Genomic DNA, 16,223 nt, shown 5'->3' on the forward strand with positions numbered 1-16,223 from the left:
ACAAGTAGTGGCTTGACTAATTAATCTGGGATATCTTTTCAAAAGGCAAAGCTAGGTAGCCAAACAGAAACACTAGGAAATACAATTGGAACTAAAGGTACAATGGAAAGAGCACAGGCTTCCTTACAGTCAAACATCTGAGTTTAAATACTAGTAAATTTCATAACCACTTACAGTCTAAGTTTTATCATCTGGAAAGTGATAAGAAATAATGCCTACTTCATAAATTAGTGGTGAAGTTCAAATAAAACAGCATGTATAATACGCCCATAGGCACACAGTAAATAAAGAGATTACACGGTAATTCAATTGTCATCTCTTTCTCTCCGTCTCCACACTCAAAAACTCCTCCCCTTTTTCATGTGATTATAATCTAAAAAAAATTATATCCTTAGGTTCCAAGAGACAAGAAACAAAGAAAACAGACACTTACTTGTCCCATCATCAGGTTCAAAGTGGCCAGTGTTGTTCCATGTATTGCCGCTATTATTGCCATAGTTATCGTCAGTATTGGCCGGCTCTGCATAATCAGCTGGGTTAAAGGTTCTGGGATGGGGGAAAAAAAGGCTTGACTTTCTGAGCTCTAAACATCACCAGTAAAAATTAACTCAAAAAGAGGGCAAGAGTTTCCGTCATGGTTCAGGGGAAACAAATTCGACCAGTATCTATGAAGATGCAGGTTCAATCCCTGGCTTTGCTCAGTGGGTTAAGGAGCTGGCATTGCCATGAGTCGTGATATAGGTCACAGACACTGTTTGGATCTTGTGTCACTGTGGCTGTGGCATAGGCCAGCAGCTACAACTCTGATTCGACCCCTAGCCTGGGACTTTCATACGCCACAGATGCGGCCCTAAAAAGCAAAAAAAAAAAAAAAAAAAAAAAAAAAAGAAAGAAAGAAAGAAAAGCAAAGCAAAAAAAAATAGAGCAATCAGAATCATGACTGTCCTTTCCTAGTCCACATCAACCATGACCCCCTCCTATAATCCTATATGCTGTCTACTTTTCTTCACTTATCAGCTGACCTAAAATTTCATGGTATAATTTCATACTTTTTGTTTTTGGTCTTTTTACAGCCACACCCGCAGCATTATGGATGTTCCCACGCTAGGGGTCAAACCGGAGTTGTAGCTGCTGGCCTACACCTATACCACGGCTCACGGCAATGCTGGGATCCTTAACCCATTGAACGAGGCCAGGGATTGAACCTGAGTCCTCACGGATACGAGTCAGATTCATTTCCGCTGAGCTACGACAGGAACCCCTCATGATATAATATCCATGTCTGTCTTTTTGGTCTTAGGACATCAGTAATAATAAAATCCATATGAAGATCTTGGGAAAATAGTAGGTGTATTTATTCAAATACAGTCATGAGATTTAAAAAAAAATTCTCTCTCAAATAAGCCCTATGTCTACTGACCTGACTAAATAATCTAGAAGCCTTTCTGCTCACCTTTTGGTAATAGCTGCATATTATCCTCAGGATATTAGCCACTCTAAGATATTACACTAAGGCTTAGGGAAAAAAATTAAAAACTTTGACATTGGATCAATGAAACTTACCCCATTCCTTGAGCAGAAAACCTTCCTCCCCGCCTACCAGAGCCACCTAAAAAATGAAAAAAAGAGAGAAAAGTATTTTAAAAGCTGATATAAAATAAAACTACCTTGTCAACTGAGGCAGCTTTGGAAAGTTAAGTGGTTGAAATCATCAGATGTTCCTTCTCTGTCTGTAGCAAGCACATCAGTAATATAACATAGTAGGACAATCATTAATACAGACAAGACTGTTCCTCTCCTGATCAAACTGCTGGATCCTCAAGCAAATACAGTAATAGCAACAATAAAGACTAGAAGAAATGACATCTACTTTTCTTCCCACTCCCACTCAGTAATATAGAATTTGCATGACACCTACAATTAAGCATCCAGACTCCATCTAAACTCCATTAGTAAATGAAGTTTACTAAACTAATAAGCATTCCTTGCTCCCAGTATTCATCCCCAAAACAAACTGATCACCTCTGCCTCGGCCACGACCTCTTCTGCCTCTTTCTGTGCCTCTTCCAGCGGGTCCTCCACTCTTCGTGCCATCTAATCCATTTTCCTGACCCCGAACTGAAATTAAAAAAAAATAAATAAACCACCACAAATGGCCAGAGCAAAGTCAATAGAAATGGTACGTACATATGATGGTGGGATGACAAAAACAAAAAGAAAATGAGCTGGAAGGATGGGATATGATGGTTACTAGGGGAATGGTGATAAACCCTAAGAGAGAGCTGTCAGTTAAATAATTTTACAAATAGCTACAAGGTCATTTCATGCCAAACTGGTGGCTGTTGCTAGAAAAGGCTGCATATAAGAGATGCCAAGGTCTCAGAACAAATGATTTTAAGAAAAATCAAAAGGATGATAATGGTTACCAGGTCCAGCCTAGCAGGGCCCTGACATCCCTGAAGTCTAGGCATTACTAACCCACTGGTTTTGTTAAAGCCCCATGCATACACTCTCGTCCACGGCTGGCACCTCTTCCCCGCCTTGGTGGTCCACCACGTCGCCGGCTGTAGTCTCTGTCCCGGTCTCGATTTTCTTTGCCTTCCTCGTTGGACTCCGTTTGGCCACCATCCTTCTGTCCTGAAACTCCCTTCTTCTTCCCGACCATCTCCCAGGAATGCTAAAGAAAACCAGAACATTCAGTCTAGTCAATATAGATTGCTATCAGGAAACCAAAGATAAAAGCTGGGACAACTGGTGACCAGTCTCCTCTCAGCATCCATATATAAAATACATCTATTTCTGTTTAAGTGGAGGGTATAAGGCAGAACCTCAAAACAAATTCTATACATATCACTGCAAAATGGAAGCCCTTTTTGTAGGGGAGGTGCTTATAGCAAATGAACTGCAAGGATCACTTACAAAAGGGTCACCAAGATCTTTATCCAGTCCAGTCATCTGGCATATTAGTCAAAGGACCTAGTCACTCACTGGTCCTTTCCTTTCTGGGTCGAAAAATCTAATTACCTTTGGATTCAGTGACTCCCAATTTTTTATAGCATTATTCATGTCAAATAAAACAAAAAAGAAAACTCAAAGTTTCTAAAGTTATCTCTGAATTCAGAATGAATGAATAGCATTTGACTCTTTTTTTTTTTTTTTTTTGGCCACCCCTGAAGCATGTAGAAGTTCCTGGACCAGAGATGGAACTCAAACTGCTGCAGTGAAAACACTGGATCCTTAAACCACTGAGCCACACAGGAACTCTGACTCTCAAATATATTATCATATTTAAGCAATCTAGAACTTAGGAGGAAAACAACTATACCTACTGCCCATTCCTCTATACACACCACTTTCCTTTATGTATTTTAATTTTATTTTTTATTTTTTTAGCTGTGCCTGAGCATATGCAAGCTCCCCAGTCAAAGACAGAACATGCACCACAGCTGTACCCAGACGTAACCAGATCCTTAACCCACTGAGCCACCAAAGAACTTCAATTTCCTTTATTTAAAGAAGAGCAGGAGTTGCTGCTGTGGCACAATGGGATCGGCAGCATCTCTGTAGCACTAGAATGCAGGATCGATCCCCAGCCTGGCATAGAGGGTTAAAAGGATTTGGCATTGCCATGAGCTGCACTGTACGCTGCAGAGGCGCTTCCCATTGGGGCTCAGCAGTAATAAACCCAACTGGTATCCAGGAGGAGGTAGGTCTGATCCCTGCCCTTGCTCAGTGGGTTAAGGATCCAGTGTTGCCATGAACTACATTGTAGGTCATAGACATAGCTTGGATCTGGCATTGCTGTGGCTGTGGCATAGGCCAGCAGCCACAGCTCTGATCTGACCCTTAGCTTGGGAACTTCCACTTGCCATGGGTGTGGCCCTTAAAAAGCAAATAACAACAATAACAGAAATAACTAAGTAAAAGAAATCAAACAGCAGCCAGGAGAGCACAGCCCTGGCCCTGAGACATGCTGACTATAGGAAATCTTCTATTACAGGTTCTATCTGCTCTGTTCTCCCTATATATCCTAAGCTGATGTAATTCAACCTTCTTCAAAACAGTTCATTCCAGATTGCAGGAAGGAATGTTTGTAATAAGCAAAATAAACGAAACAGTCTTGCAAAACACTCCTTCCTTAGAAAAGGAGCTTCATTAATTTAAAGGTTTTTTTAATAAGTTTTTTTTTTTTTTTTTAGGGCCGCAAATGGAAGTTCCCAGGCTAGAGGTTGAATTGGAGCTGCAGCTACCAACCTACAGTACAGGCACAGTAATGCATGATCCCAGTCAGGTCTGCCTCCTCCACCACAGCTCACAGCAACTCCAGATCCTTCGCCCACTGAACGAAGCCAGGAATTGACTCCACATCCTTAGCAGGTTCCTAACCCGCTGAGCCACAACAGAAACTCCATAAATTTAAAGTTTTAACAGACACACTGATTAACACATTTTTGCAGAAAATATGTACAAATAAAAGTTCCAGCACAAACACCAAGACTATCAGATCTTCATTATCCTAGTAACCATCTAACTCAAACTACAATGCCCCTGTTGCTCAGCAACAGCTATCTAGTATCTAATAATTTTAGGAATACAAAATAGTAATATGCAATTATTTCTCAGGATCGATAATATTTTAGTCATATAAAAAAGAGCATCCTTCTTTAAGGAAAACATGCTGAAGAATTTAGGGAATAAAGTACCATTATGTTTACAATTTATTTCCAAATAATCCCAAATCTCCACCAATGGATGAGTGGATAAACAAAATGTGCTAAATACATATAATGGAATGTCATTCAGCCTTTATAAAACAGTGAAATTCTGACACAAGTCACAATATTGGATAAGCCTTAAAAACATCATGCTAAATGAAAACATGAAAGGAAAACTTATACGATTCCACTTACGTGAAGTTCTAAGAATTAGTAGTCATAGATAAAGAAAATAGAAGATGTTACCCAGAATTGGGAGGGGAGAAATGGGGAGTTGTTTAATGGGTAGTTTCCATTTGGGAAATGAAAAAGTTCTGGAAATGGACAGTGTGAATGGTTATAAAACACTGTCAATGCCCTAAATGCCAATGAATTGCACATTTGAAATGGCTAAAATGGTGAATTTTGTTAAGTATATTTTACCACAATCTAAACATTTTTAAGTTCAAAAAAGGTAAATTTAAAACTACACCTTCAAGAGTTCCTGTAATGGCTCAGTGGAAACAAATCTGACTAGTATATCCATGAGGACGTAGGTTCTGATCTCAGGCCTCGCTCAGTGGGTTAAGGATCTGGCGTCGTCATCAGCTGTGGTGTAGGTCACAGATGAGGTTCAGATCTGGCATTGTTGTGGCTGTGGCCTAGGCTCCAATTCAACCCCTAGCCTGGGAACCTCAATATGCCACAGATGTAGCCCTAAAAAAACCCAAAAAACAAAAAAATTACAACTATACTTTTAGGTACAGTTTTATACATAGTTATAGAACACGTAGCACACATACATGTTCTAATAGAGTTTATAAAATCAGTTTACTTTTTTTTTTAAAGGCCACACCTGTGGCATATGAAAGCTCCCAGGGTAGGGGTTAAATCAGAGCTGCAGCTGCTGGCCTACACCACAGCCACAGCACACCAGACTGAGTAGCATCTGCAACCTACACCACAGCTCATGGCAGTGCCAGATCCTTAACCCATTGAACGAAGCCAGGGATCGAACCCTCATCCCATGGATACTAGTTGGATTCTTAACCAGCTGAGATACAAGGAAACTCCAAAAAAAAATTTTTTTAAGTATCCACCTAGGACTTGGCAGCTCCTTGTTTCATACTCTTCCAATCCAAAGTGACTCCACACTGTAGCTGGTAGATCATTTTATGCTCATAGAAGCTTCAATTCATAAATTACAGTAAACCTTATGGCTAAACCTGCATCAAGAATGCTGAAAACTTGGAGTTCCTGTTGTGGCACAGCAGAAACGAATCTGACTAGTATCCATGAGGATTCGGATTTGATCCCCGGCCTCACTCTATGGATCAGGAATCTGGCATTGCCCTGCACTGTGGTGTAGGTCACAGACACAGCTTGAATCCCACATTGCTGTGGCTGTGATATAGGCTGACAACTGTAGCCCCCATTCCACCCCTGGCCTAGGAACTTCCATATGCCATGAGTGCAGCTCTAAATAAAGCAAAAAGCAAAAAAACAAAACAGAAAACAAAAGGAAAAAAAACAAAAACCAACAAACCCACAACTCTGGAAACTAGACTCAAAACAGCAAACAGCTCCTACAGTTTTTACTAATCTGTCTCAAAAACTGGTAGGTTTCAGAAACCTTTCACCTTTTCATTCCACTATAGTACACACATCAGTTGCTGGCACCAGATGGGTTCTATAAGTAAAAAAAATTACTATGATCTTCCCAAAGGTACTGCTAGTTTTCTGATATGATCTCATCCACCCAAATACATCCAATATTCCTGGCACGTGAATTTAATTTCCATTGGATTCACTAGTAGCTGATTTATTTGTGGCAAAAACCTACATACTCTAGTTTCTTTCTTTCTTTCCTTTTTTTTTGGTCTTTTTGCCTTTTCTAGGGCTGCTGCCGTGGCATATGGAGGTTCCCAAGCTAGGGGTCGAATTGGAGCTGTAGCCACTGGCCTACGCCAGAGCCACGGCAACGCCAGACCCAAGCCGTGTCTGCAACCTACACCACAGCTCACAGCAACACCAAATCCTTAACCCACTGAGCAAGGCCAAGAACCCACAACCTCATGGTTCCTAGTCAGATTCATTAACCACTGAGCCACGACAGGAACTCTGTAGTTTCTTTTCTTTTTTGATACCATGGAAGATCTATCTTGTAGCATAGACAGAAGATGCTAGAAAGGTGAAACAAACTGTGACTTACACACAAAAAAATGTTAAATTAAAAAAAAAAAATCACACACACACAAAAAAAAGGGAGTTCCCGTTGTGGCGCAGTGGTTAACGAATCCGACTAGGAACCATGAGGTTGCGGGTTCGGTCCCTGCCCTTGCTCAGTGGGTTAAGGATCCGGCGTTGCCATGAGCTGTGGTGTAGGTTGCAGACGCGGCTCAGATCCCGCGTTGCTGTGGCTCTGGGGTAGGCCGGTGGCTACAGCTCCGATTCAACCCCTAGCCTGGGAACCTCCATATGCCGCGGGAGCGGCCCAAGAAATAGCAACAACTACAACTACAACAACAACAACAACAACAAAAAATCAGACTTTTTTTTCTTGGCTGCAGGAAAGTTCCCAGGCCAGGGACAAACCTGTACCACAGCAGCAACCTGTGCCATGACAGTGACAACCTGGATCCTTAACCTGCTGAGCCACCAAGGAACTAGCCCCCACCTTTTTAAAATTCAGACTGATCTTCCTGCCTCTACTTTCTCTACCCTCTAGCTCAGCCTGCACTCTAAAATTTTAGTCAGATGGGAGTTCTCCTGTAGCACAGGATCTGGTGTTTTCACTGCAGTGCCTCAGATCACTGCTGTGGCATGGGTTCAATCCCTGTCCTGAGAATTTTTGTATTCTACGGGCACAGCCAAAAAAAAATAAAATGAAAAGCAAACATACACCCATCTCCACCTTCATCCTACTCCCCAGAAAATCTTGAGATAATTACTCTGGAGTAAACTCAAAATGAACCAAAACTGCTATCTAATTATCCAGGCATTAATTTTCAAATAAGGCCAATAATACAAAATCTAATCTAGGACCACTTTTTAAAAAGTTCTACAAATTTAAATTCAACAATTAAAAATAGTTTTCCTTGGAGTTCTGGTCACAGCTCAGCAGAAATGAATCTGACTAGTATCCACAAGGATGCAGGTTTGATCCCTGGCCTCACTCAGTGAGTTAATGATCCAGGCATTGCCATGAGCTGTGGTGTAGGTCGAAGATGCGGCTCAGATCTGGTGTTGCTGTGGCTTAGGCCAGCGGCTACAGCTCAGATTCCATCCCTTGCCTGGGAATCTCCAATTGCCAAGGGTACTGCCCTAAAAAGACCTAAAAAAAAAGTTTTCCACTGTTGTTTCTCAAGGAAACTGACAAACCTCCAACATTCAGCTAAAGTGACACTGTAACATTAGTAAGTTATTCTCTTTAAGGATGAAGTCTATCCCAAAGATCCCCAGAGCGAGACCTAGTAAATGAAAATGACTTCGAATGATATATTGCTCATAAAAAAATAATACAGGTCTCTAGTAAACACTACAGGAACATGCCAAAGATTAGTAAGGCAGAATCCCTGTTCTTAAGGGACTTAATAACTTTATACAATAATAACACAGCAACAAAACAGGATTCTCATTAAGTAAAAAAGAGAGAAAGAGGTGAAAACAACTCTAATTTCTAGGGCAAGAGTTCCTCCAATAACACATATCATCTCCAGGTATGGTCAACAAGCTATAAAATTTGTTTCTCTGCTACCTCAACAAAACTAAGTTCGTATGACGAAAAGGTTCTGTGAAATGCAAAGGTGATACTGATGGGAGTGTTCTGAAATCAGAATCCAGTCGTTTATGGCTTTGTTCAATAGCAATAAAACAGGTGAGCAGAAATTTTCCAAGATTAGTAACTAAGGCTATTAAATAGCACCTCTAACTCACACTAACCAAGTCTTATTAAACAGTCACTAACCTAGAATGCATAATTTATTCCAGACCAATTAGAATATTGATTTGATCTGTTTTCCCCTATTTATTGTACGTAATCGTAGTATTTGCAACCTGCAGCAAATAATCTCAAAGACATTTTCTTGCTTTATTTGGAGAATAAGGTACTCTGCTTGAAGGTTGAGTTACTCCACTCGCTATTTTTAGAATTTATACTAGTCTCTCAAGCAGGGACCCACTTTCTAAAACTTTATTAGCACTCTACCGTATCTGGGTTTCCTTCCAGCAGTACATTGATGGCTCTGTTGACATCTCCGTTACAGTCATGCAAAGCAATGACACATTCATCCTGGTTCTTGCCTGTGATATCAATCAACTGAAAGAGAAAGATGAGCAACCATCATGAACAAGGCTGCACTCCCCACACAAGAAAACCAGGTAAAGAAAAGGGAGAAGACATAGCTGAGTTTGAAAGAACCAGGCTTAAAGAAGCAAAATATGCAGGACTTTGGTATTCTGGTTTCAAAGTAAAATATTAACACCTGTGATTAGGGATGGAGCAAGATTATTTATGAAGCAATCAAACAATAAACCATCTAGTTGAGAATCAAACACAGAAGCACAGGCTTCAGCATACCATGACTTTCCACATTTCCTAGATGCCACAACTGCTCTGTTGCTGTACAATGGTACCCACAGTCATTCAATAAACAAGAGATTAAAATTAAGAAGCGGCTCAGATCCCGTGTTGCTGTGGCTGTGGTGTAGGCCGGTAGCTACGGCTCCGACTCGACCCCTAGCCTGGGAACCTCCATATGCCGAGGAAGTGGCCCAAGAAATGGCAAAAAATAAAGTTAAATTAAATTAAATTAATACAAAACTTCTTTGAACAAGGTATCTGTCCAAAGGGGTAGGGTAATCCAGACAATAAAAGCACTAATTTATTGGCTTAACCTATCCTATTTCAATTCATTAATTCTTTTAATGTCTAGAGTGGAAAGTATCCTCGTGGGCATCAATTCTATTTAAATGGGCTTTAATCATGATGTCTCTTCCCACAGCGTATGGCAAATTAGCAATTCACTCACTTGTTTCACCTTTTCCTCAAAGTCAGCATCATTATGGTCCGAAATCATCTGTGCAAGTCGAATTTGTTCCGCAGTGGCCTAAGAAAGAAATAAGAAGGACCCATGTAGTCAATATTTACTATCTCCCGCCCCAATTTCCTTCTGCTTGTCACAAATGACCAAGTAATAAAACATTATCACCATTTAAGGTGTTTCAATGAGCAAAATAACAACAAAGTGTGAAGCTGTCACAGTTTCACTCTACAATCTCTAAAAAAACAGGGAGCTTTTTCATTAGCATTCACAGTTAAAGAGCCTTTCATTTTGCGATCACAGCACCATTTTGAAACATCTGTGCCTTAGTTCACTTATTAATATATTTACAAAATCACGTGTAAACCCTGTTGCTGTTTCTGCAATGAACAATGCCACTCTCTTATCCCTTAGGGATGAGAGCACCATAAAGTTTAGTCTGAGGATAAACTCAACATATCTTCTAAGTATCCAGTGTACATTTATGTCAGAAACTTTAGCTTCAGTTGAGATTGAATACTAAAATTTTGCTAGAAGATCACTTAGAAAGAAAAATGGGAGTTCCCTGCTAGCTCATCAGGTTAAGGATCCAGCATTGTCACCGCAGTGGCTCAGGTTTGATCTCTGGCCCAGAAACTTCCACATGCCACAGGTGCAGCCAAGGTTGGGGGTAGGGGAGGATGAAAGGAAAATGAGTAAGAGGAAAATTCTAGTCTTACCTATTCAATTTACCTGACCATAACCAAATATGTTAATCCATTCATATCAAGTACCAACCAATACCAGACTGGTAATAAAAAACAAGTATCTAAACCCAACTTCAAAAAACAGAACAGGAGTTCCCATTTGGTGCAAGAGGAGCTGCATCATCTCTGTAGCACCAGGAACCAAGTTCAATCCCCAGCCTGGCACAGTGGGTTAAAGGATCTGGCGTTGCCACAGTAGTTTGAAACTGTGCCTGGGATCTGATCCCTGGCCTGGAAACTCCACATACTGCAGGGCAGCCAAAAAAGAAAATAACAATAATAATAATAATAATACAAAACAATCCATTAAACCTTAGCACCAAGAGGTTACTCTTTATTTTTTTTGTTTTTTTTTTTTTTTTGCTATTTCTCGGATATGCTATTTCTTGCATACAGAGGTTCCCAGGCTAGGGGTCGAATTGGAGCTGCAGCCGCAGGCCTACACCACAGCCACAGCAACAGCAATGCGGGATCCGAGCCGCATCTGCAACCTACACCACAGCTCACGGCACCACCGGATCCTTAACCCGCTGAGCAAGGCCAGGGATCGAACCCGCAACCTCATGGTTCCTAGTCGGATTCATTAACCACTGCACCATGACCGGAACTCCTACTCTTTAAAACTGAGCAATGTTCTAGGTTATCTCATTTGTTAATTTCGAAGGAACAAAGTAAAGATGTTAACTCCTGATGGTAAAGGAAAAATCAGATTAAGCCTCAATGAGACCAGAGAGTAAAATAAAAGTTAGGGAAAATAAGAGCAAAGGAAAGGAAAAAGGTAGCAAGACAAAGACTGGCTAGAGATATGTCAAGCTGGAAGACCTAGGAAATAAGAAATGTTATTGCTGGAGTTCTCACTGTGGCACACTGGGGAAAGGATCTGGTGTTGCTGCATCCAGGGAGTAGCTCTCAGCTGCAGCTTGGATTTGATCCCTGGCCTGGGAGCTTCCATATGGTGCAGTCAAAAAAGAAAAAGAGAAAAAAAAAGTTATTGCTTAAATCCAGGTTAATGAAAGGAAATGCTATCTTAGAGATACAAAGCTCTCAACCCATTCTTTCCAAGTCTCATAACGCAGTATGCTAAACAAAAAATAAGCACGTGACATCACAGCATGTCATTGACAGTTACCAAGCCCCAATTTTATATTTTTCTGCTCCATACTTAATTTTTTTAATTAATGAAACTTCAAATACAGTAAGAAGAATAAAGAACCAAATCAATAATCCAAAGCACAGAATGATGCTGTATTGGATGGAAATGAGTATCAACCAGCAAGACTATCCCCATGGATCCACATCCCTTGGGTTCTTTACCTGGGGCCGCTGCTTGTGCTGTGTCTGGTTTTGGTTTTGAGGTTGTTCCCAGTTTCCCCGGGCTCGGTTAGTGCCCACCGACGTCATCATTTACAGTATATACAAATAACAGTATTTACAAGGTAGAATACTGAAAGATTCAAAAAGAAAAGAAAAGCGTAGATGTTAAATGTGGGCAAAATGTTTTCAAACTTTCATCAGCACATTCACCAAACACTTAACATTTCTGCAAAGAAGCAAACCAACATTCACCTGTTCTTGCAACATATTTATAGTTTGATAAATTTTTTAAGGAACTACAGCTATTAATCCAATTTTGTAGAATAAGAAATGTATAAAATGTGTTGTGACGGTCTGTTTTTTTTTTTTAAGTTATGAGCACAGTTTGGTTACTAGTCCCCTATAAGTAGGTTTTGTAACGTTTCACTAACTTGACAGTAAACAAAACAATATTATCAAGTCTTCTAATAGATGAAACTATCTAAAGTCCCTCTGACAGAAGGAACGATAATCAGCAAAGCCTGGAAACAAAAGCCTTCCAGGAAGGGCATTAATCTATATTGCAAATAAAAACAATGTAAAACTCTGTACTCAATCTACCTTTGAAAACAGCTTTACCTGCTTTACAACCTTTTCAACTTAAGCTGAATGTGTCCTCCATCACTTGGAAAAAAAGGACAAGCTCAAGTCTAGCCTCTTTCTCCCTCAAGTTTCTTTCTCTCAGTAGGGAGTGGGGGACTTCCAGTTTTCAACAAGGCATGTATTAGCACCAGTGATTTTTGCCCAGAATCTCAGTTCCCTGGATAACAGTCCAAAAGGCTGCGTGCGTGGCTGCATCTGCTGGTTTTCTAGGTCCACAGTTTCAAGAAACCAGAATTGCAATTACCCTCCACCACTCACCTTAAGACACAGAGAATCCCAAATGTGTCCCAAACCAAAAGTATCTAGTACAAAGTTTTATTTGAAAAAGTGCTTTTGGGAAATAACTTTAAACTTGACATATCATTGCCAGCAAGATGACTTTGTTGTCTTTAAAGAGATACAAGGCCTGCCCAAAACCCATCAGTTTTTGTCATAACACTTCTAATAAGCAAGGAATCTACTGAATTTAAGTTGCCTTCATCCACACTGTTTTACAATGCAATCTCAGCTGCTGCATTTAGTAAATAAAATATTCATCATATGATAGAGTGCTCAAAATAAGAGGTTACCTTCCATTGCTTTATTCCCTCCCAAAGAGGATAAGTTTATACTTTTCTGCTCCACATTTAATTTTTTCAATTAATGAAACTTCAAATACAGTAATTTTAGGCTACCCGGAAGACATTGCTGAATTTGAGGGAGAAGTAGGGTGGGCTTTTCAAGAAATATGCAAGAATTAACTATTAGGAATTTCACCTGTTTCTTGGATTACAAAGAAAGCTAACTTCCTGGTGGATAAATTCTTCAGCCAGTTGGGTCAATGTTACATAGGTCTTTGTTGCTTGATGCGGTCATGAAGAATTAAGAGTTCTACATTCCCTATCACCAAGACATATTTTTAAGGAAACTTCAGGGCTAATTTTTAACCATTACCTCTTCCCCCTACAAACACATGTGCACAAAAAGGCCTGTAAATATGTCTAGCCAGTACAGGATTATTTGATACACAATAGTCCTTTTTCCCAGGCTGGCATTATTGTCAAGTTTCAATACATAATTAACAACAACAAAAAAAGGTGGTTCAACCAAGTATGCCTGAATTCAAATCAAAAAGAAAAAAACCTAGAGAAAAACTTTTCGGCTTTATTATACTGGGCTCTAAGGTGAAGATTCTAACATGGCAGTAACCTGTCCTCTAACTTACAAATACTGCCTTCCACTCCACATGTGATTTCAATTTGTAAGCACGCATTACAATAGATATGAACTTTATGACTAGCTATATGGATAACTTGCTTAGACAGTACCAGTCAATGTAAATACACTAAAAAATCATCTTGAAAGCCACACAACTACTCAGGAAAGGGGAAAAAAAAAAGCACCTCCTGATCACTTTGCTATTAACTTCCAGCTCCCTCTTAGAAGTGCTCTGAAATGTGTGACTAAGAAAATTTTACCACCTAGGTAGTAACAACACTGAGCAATAGGTCAAAAGTAAGTGATCTAGGATGGATCACTGGAGGGCACAGAATTAGTAGCTTTTTAGTAGCAAGCAGAGACACATACCCAGTTATCACAGTGGAGGCGAGGAATCTTGTTAAATACTCTTTCTTAGAAAGTAAAAATATTTAAGGGAAATAGATAAGAAGTATTGGAGACCAAGGGAGTACTGCAGGAACAAATACAGGTTTCAACACAGGAGTGCCCTTGACCATTTTTTTTTTTTTGAAAACCAGCTACTTAAAAAAATAGCCAGAGAAATTTTACAGAAAAAAATAAATAACAAATATTTATTGAGTTATCTACTATGTGTCCAGTACTTTAGGAAATACAAATGCAATATAACTTGGTTGCTGCCCTCAGGGAGCTTACAATCTAATTTGAGAAACAATTCAGAAACTCTGAAGCTGGAGGAGGGGGTGGGTAAAGCTTGGTACCTCTAACAGAGCAAATAATTCCCCTAGATGCTCTGCAGCAATGACCCCTGCATCCTCTTCCCCATCAATTTGAATCTAATTTAAAAAAGAGTACTTCCCAGTTAGGACACATTTAGCAAGTAGGGGCTTTAAAAATCAAAACCAAAACAGTACATTTTAAGGCCTTTCACCATTAGTTTACATGCCAGCAATACTTTCCGACTTCCCGTTCACAACGGAAATAATCACTGGAATAGGATAATCTTTAAGGACAATGATTGTAGGATCTCAAAGCAGTTTTATCAATCTATGAGAAGCCAAAAACGTTTTAGTTCTCCAGTAATGAGGGTTGTCACTGACCCTTGTCACCTCCCAGCATCAGATATCCCCAAAGCAAAAGATAGGGGCTGTGTAAGGTGGATGGGGAGGAAACAAAAAAGGAGTTCTCCATCTAATAATCAGGGGCAATCAAAAGCAAAAGGGATAACAATAACACCAAAAAAGGCCTGTTACTGTGGTGGTTTGTTTGGTTTTTTTTTTTTCCCCACAACATCCTACACCAGAGACGGCTACATTTCAAGAACGGTGGAAAAGGAGCAGCCTCCTGTTTGTGACATCAGTTTGCAAAGCAATTTAGCGACTGTCCACAAGGTGAAGGGTCTGAAGAAATTTGGAATTCCTGTCCCACTATGAGAAGATTGGACAAATACCCTACTGCTCTAATTACGTCCCTTAGGCGTAATACATCCTCTGGGAGCCTGTATGCCCAGCCTCCCAAATAGCATAATTGTTTGGGGTACCCAAAACTACAGTATGGACGACAGGAAGCCAAAGACAGCAGCAAAAAAATATATTTCGAGAGCCTGGGCGGTGAGAAAGAAGGAAGGGTAATAAGAGGAGCTGACAAAGAGGCTGGAAACGGAGAGGGGACGCAAGCCCACGCGCGGAGGATGGGAGGCTCACCTCGCTCAGCGCCACATCGGGAGCTCACGGGGCCAATCGCCTCCTTACCTCCCACCCGGAACAAATTAATCCTCCGCACTCCAAACTGAGGGCCACATGGGGGAGTTTGGGGCAGCTCCACCCCAACGCCCTCCCTCCCCCCACCCCCCCCCCGCCACCCCCAAACCAGGCCGGATCCGGATCAGAGGAGGCCCGCAGAGGGTTGGAAAGGGAGGAGGCCTTCTCGTTTTCTCCACAGGCACCGACCAGGGTAGAGAGAGGCCCCTACCTCAGGCAAGGCCCAGGCCTCGCTCGCTCGCGCTCTTTCTCGCTCTCCCCCTCTCAGGCTCTAGCCGCATGGCCCCCCCTCCAGCTGCCCCAAGCCCCGCCCCGGCCACGCTCCCAAATCGAGGCCCCGGCTCTGGCGCGGCCCAGTAGGCCGCGAACCCAACCATAAACAAAACCTCCGGCGGCCGACTCGAGGGGTGGGGGGGCGCCAGGACTCGCACGACTAGGTGGGGGGGTGTACAGTGGGGAACACACGGTGCGGGGGGGGCCTACCGAGGGAGGGGGATACGGCGGGGGTAGGGAAGAAAAGAGGGAGGGTAAAAGGGGGATCGCGGATTTAAAGGGGCCGCGGACAATACCCGGCCCCGCCGCGCTGCCGCTGCCGCCGCCGCCGCCGCCAACGCCGCTGCGCTCCCAACTTTACCTCAGTCTCCTCCACACTGACACCCCGGGCCGCGCCGCCCCTGTCACGTGATATAAGGTTCCCTCCTCCCCACCCCCCCTCCCTCCTTTTCCCTCTCGCGCTCGCTCTCGCGCCTTCCCCCTCCCACTTGCCTTCCTGCGTCCCCCAGCACGTGACGCGAAAAGGGACGCGCACGCAAGCGTGCGCGTGCCGCCCCGCCACGAGACACCTCACTC

At 41.8% G+C, this 16,223-nt stretch overlaps 1 protein-coding gene across 35 annotated transcripts in view; it reads right to left on the reverse strand.

Annotated features, from left to right (window-relative positions):
* The window catches only part of UBAP2L (ubiquitin associated protein 2 like), a 49,198-nt gene that overhangs the window by 32,387 nt on the left and 588 nt on the right, over positions 1-16,223 (reverse strand). For 8 of the 35 annotated variants that reach the window (XM_047784497.1, XM_047784491.1, XM_047784496.1 and 5 more), the window contains exons 1-8: positions 15,944-16,029; positions 11,797-11,926; positions 9,725-9,802; positions 8,902-9,012; positions 2,509-2,677; positions 2,023-2,118; positions 1,564-1,609; positions 434-546 (exon numbers count right to left, since the gene is read on the reverse strand). In XM_047784497.1, coding sequence (XP_047640453.1) covers positions 434-546; positions 1,564-1,609; positions 2,023-2,118; positions 2,509-2,677; positions 8,902-9,012; positions 9,725-9,802; positions 11,797-11,886 — 703 coding nt within the window. In that variant the 5' untranslated portion in view covers positions 11,887-11,926; positions 15,944-16,029. Of the gene's footprint in view, positions 1-433; positions 547-1,563; positions 1,610-2,022; positions 2,119-2,478; positions 2,678-8,901; positions 9,013-9,724; positions 9,803-11,796; positions 11,927-15,317; positions 15,347-15,585; positions 15,665-15,943; positions 16,138-16,223 lie in introns of those variants that run through there. The other 27 variants (XM_047784481.1, XM_047784474.1, XM_047784469.1 and 24 more) reach the window with 10 other exon arrangements.

The sequence above is a fragment of the Phacochoerus africanus genome, chromosome 6 (assembly GCF_016906955.1).
Source record: "Phacochoerus africanus isolate WHEZ1 chromosome 6, ROS_Pafr_v1, whole genome shotgun sequence".
NCBI lineage: Eukaryota > Metazoa > Chordata > Mammalia > Artiodactyla > Suidae > Phacochoerus > Phacochoerus africanus.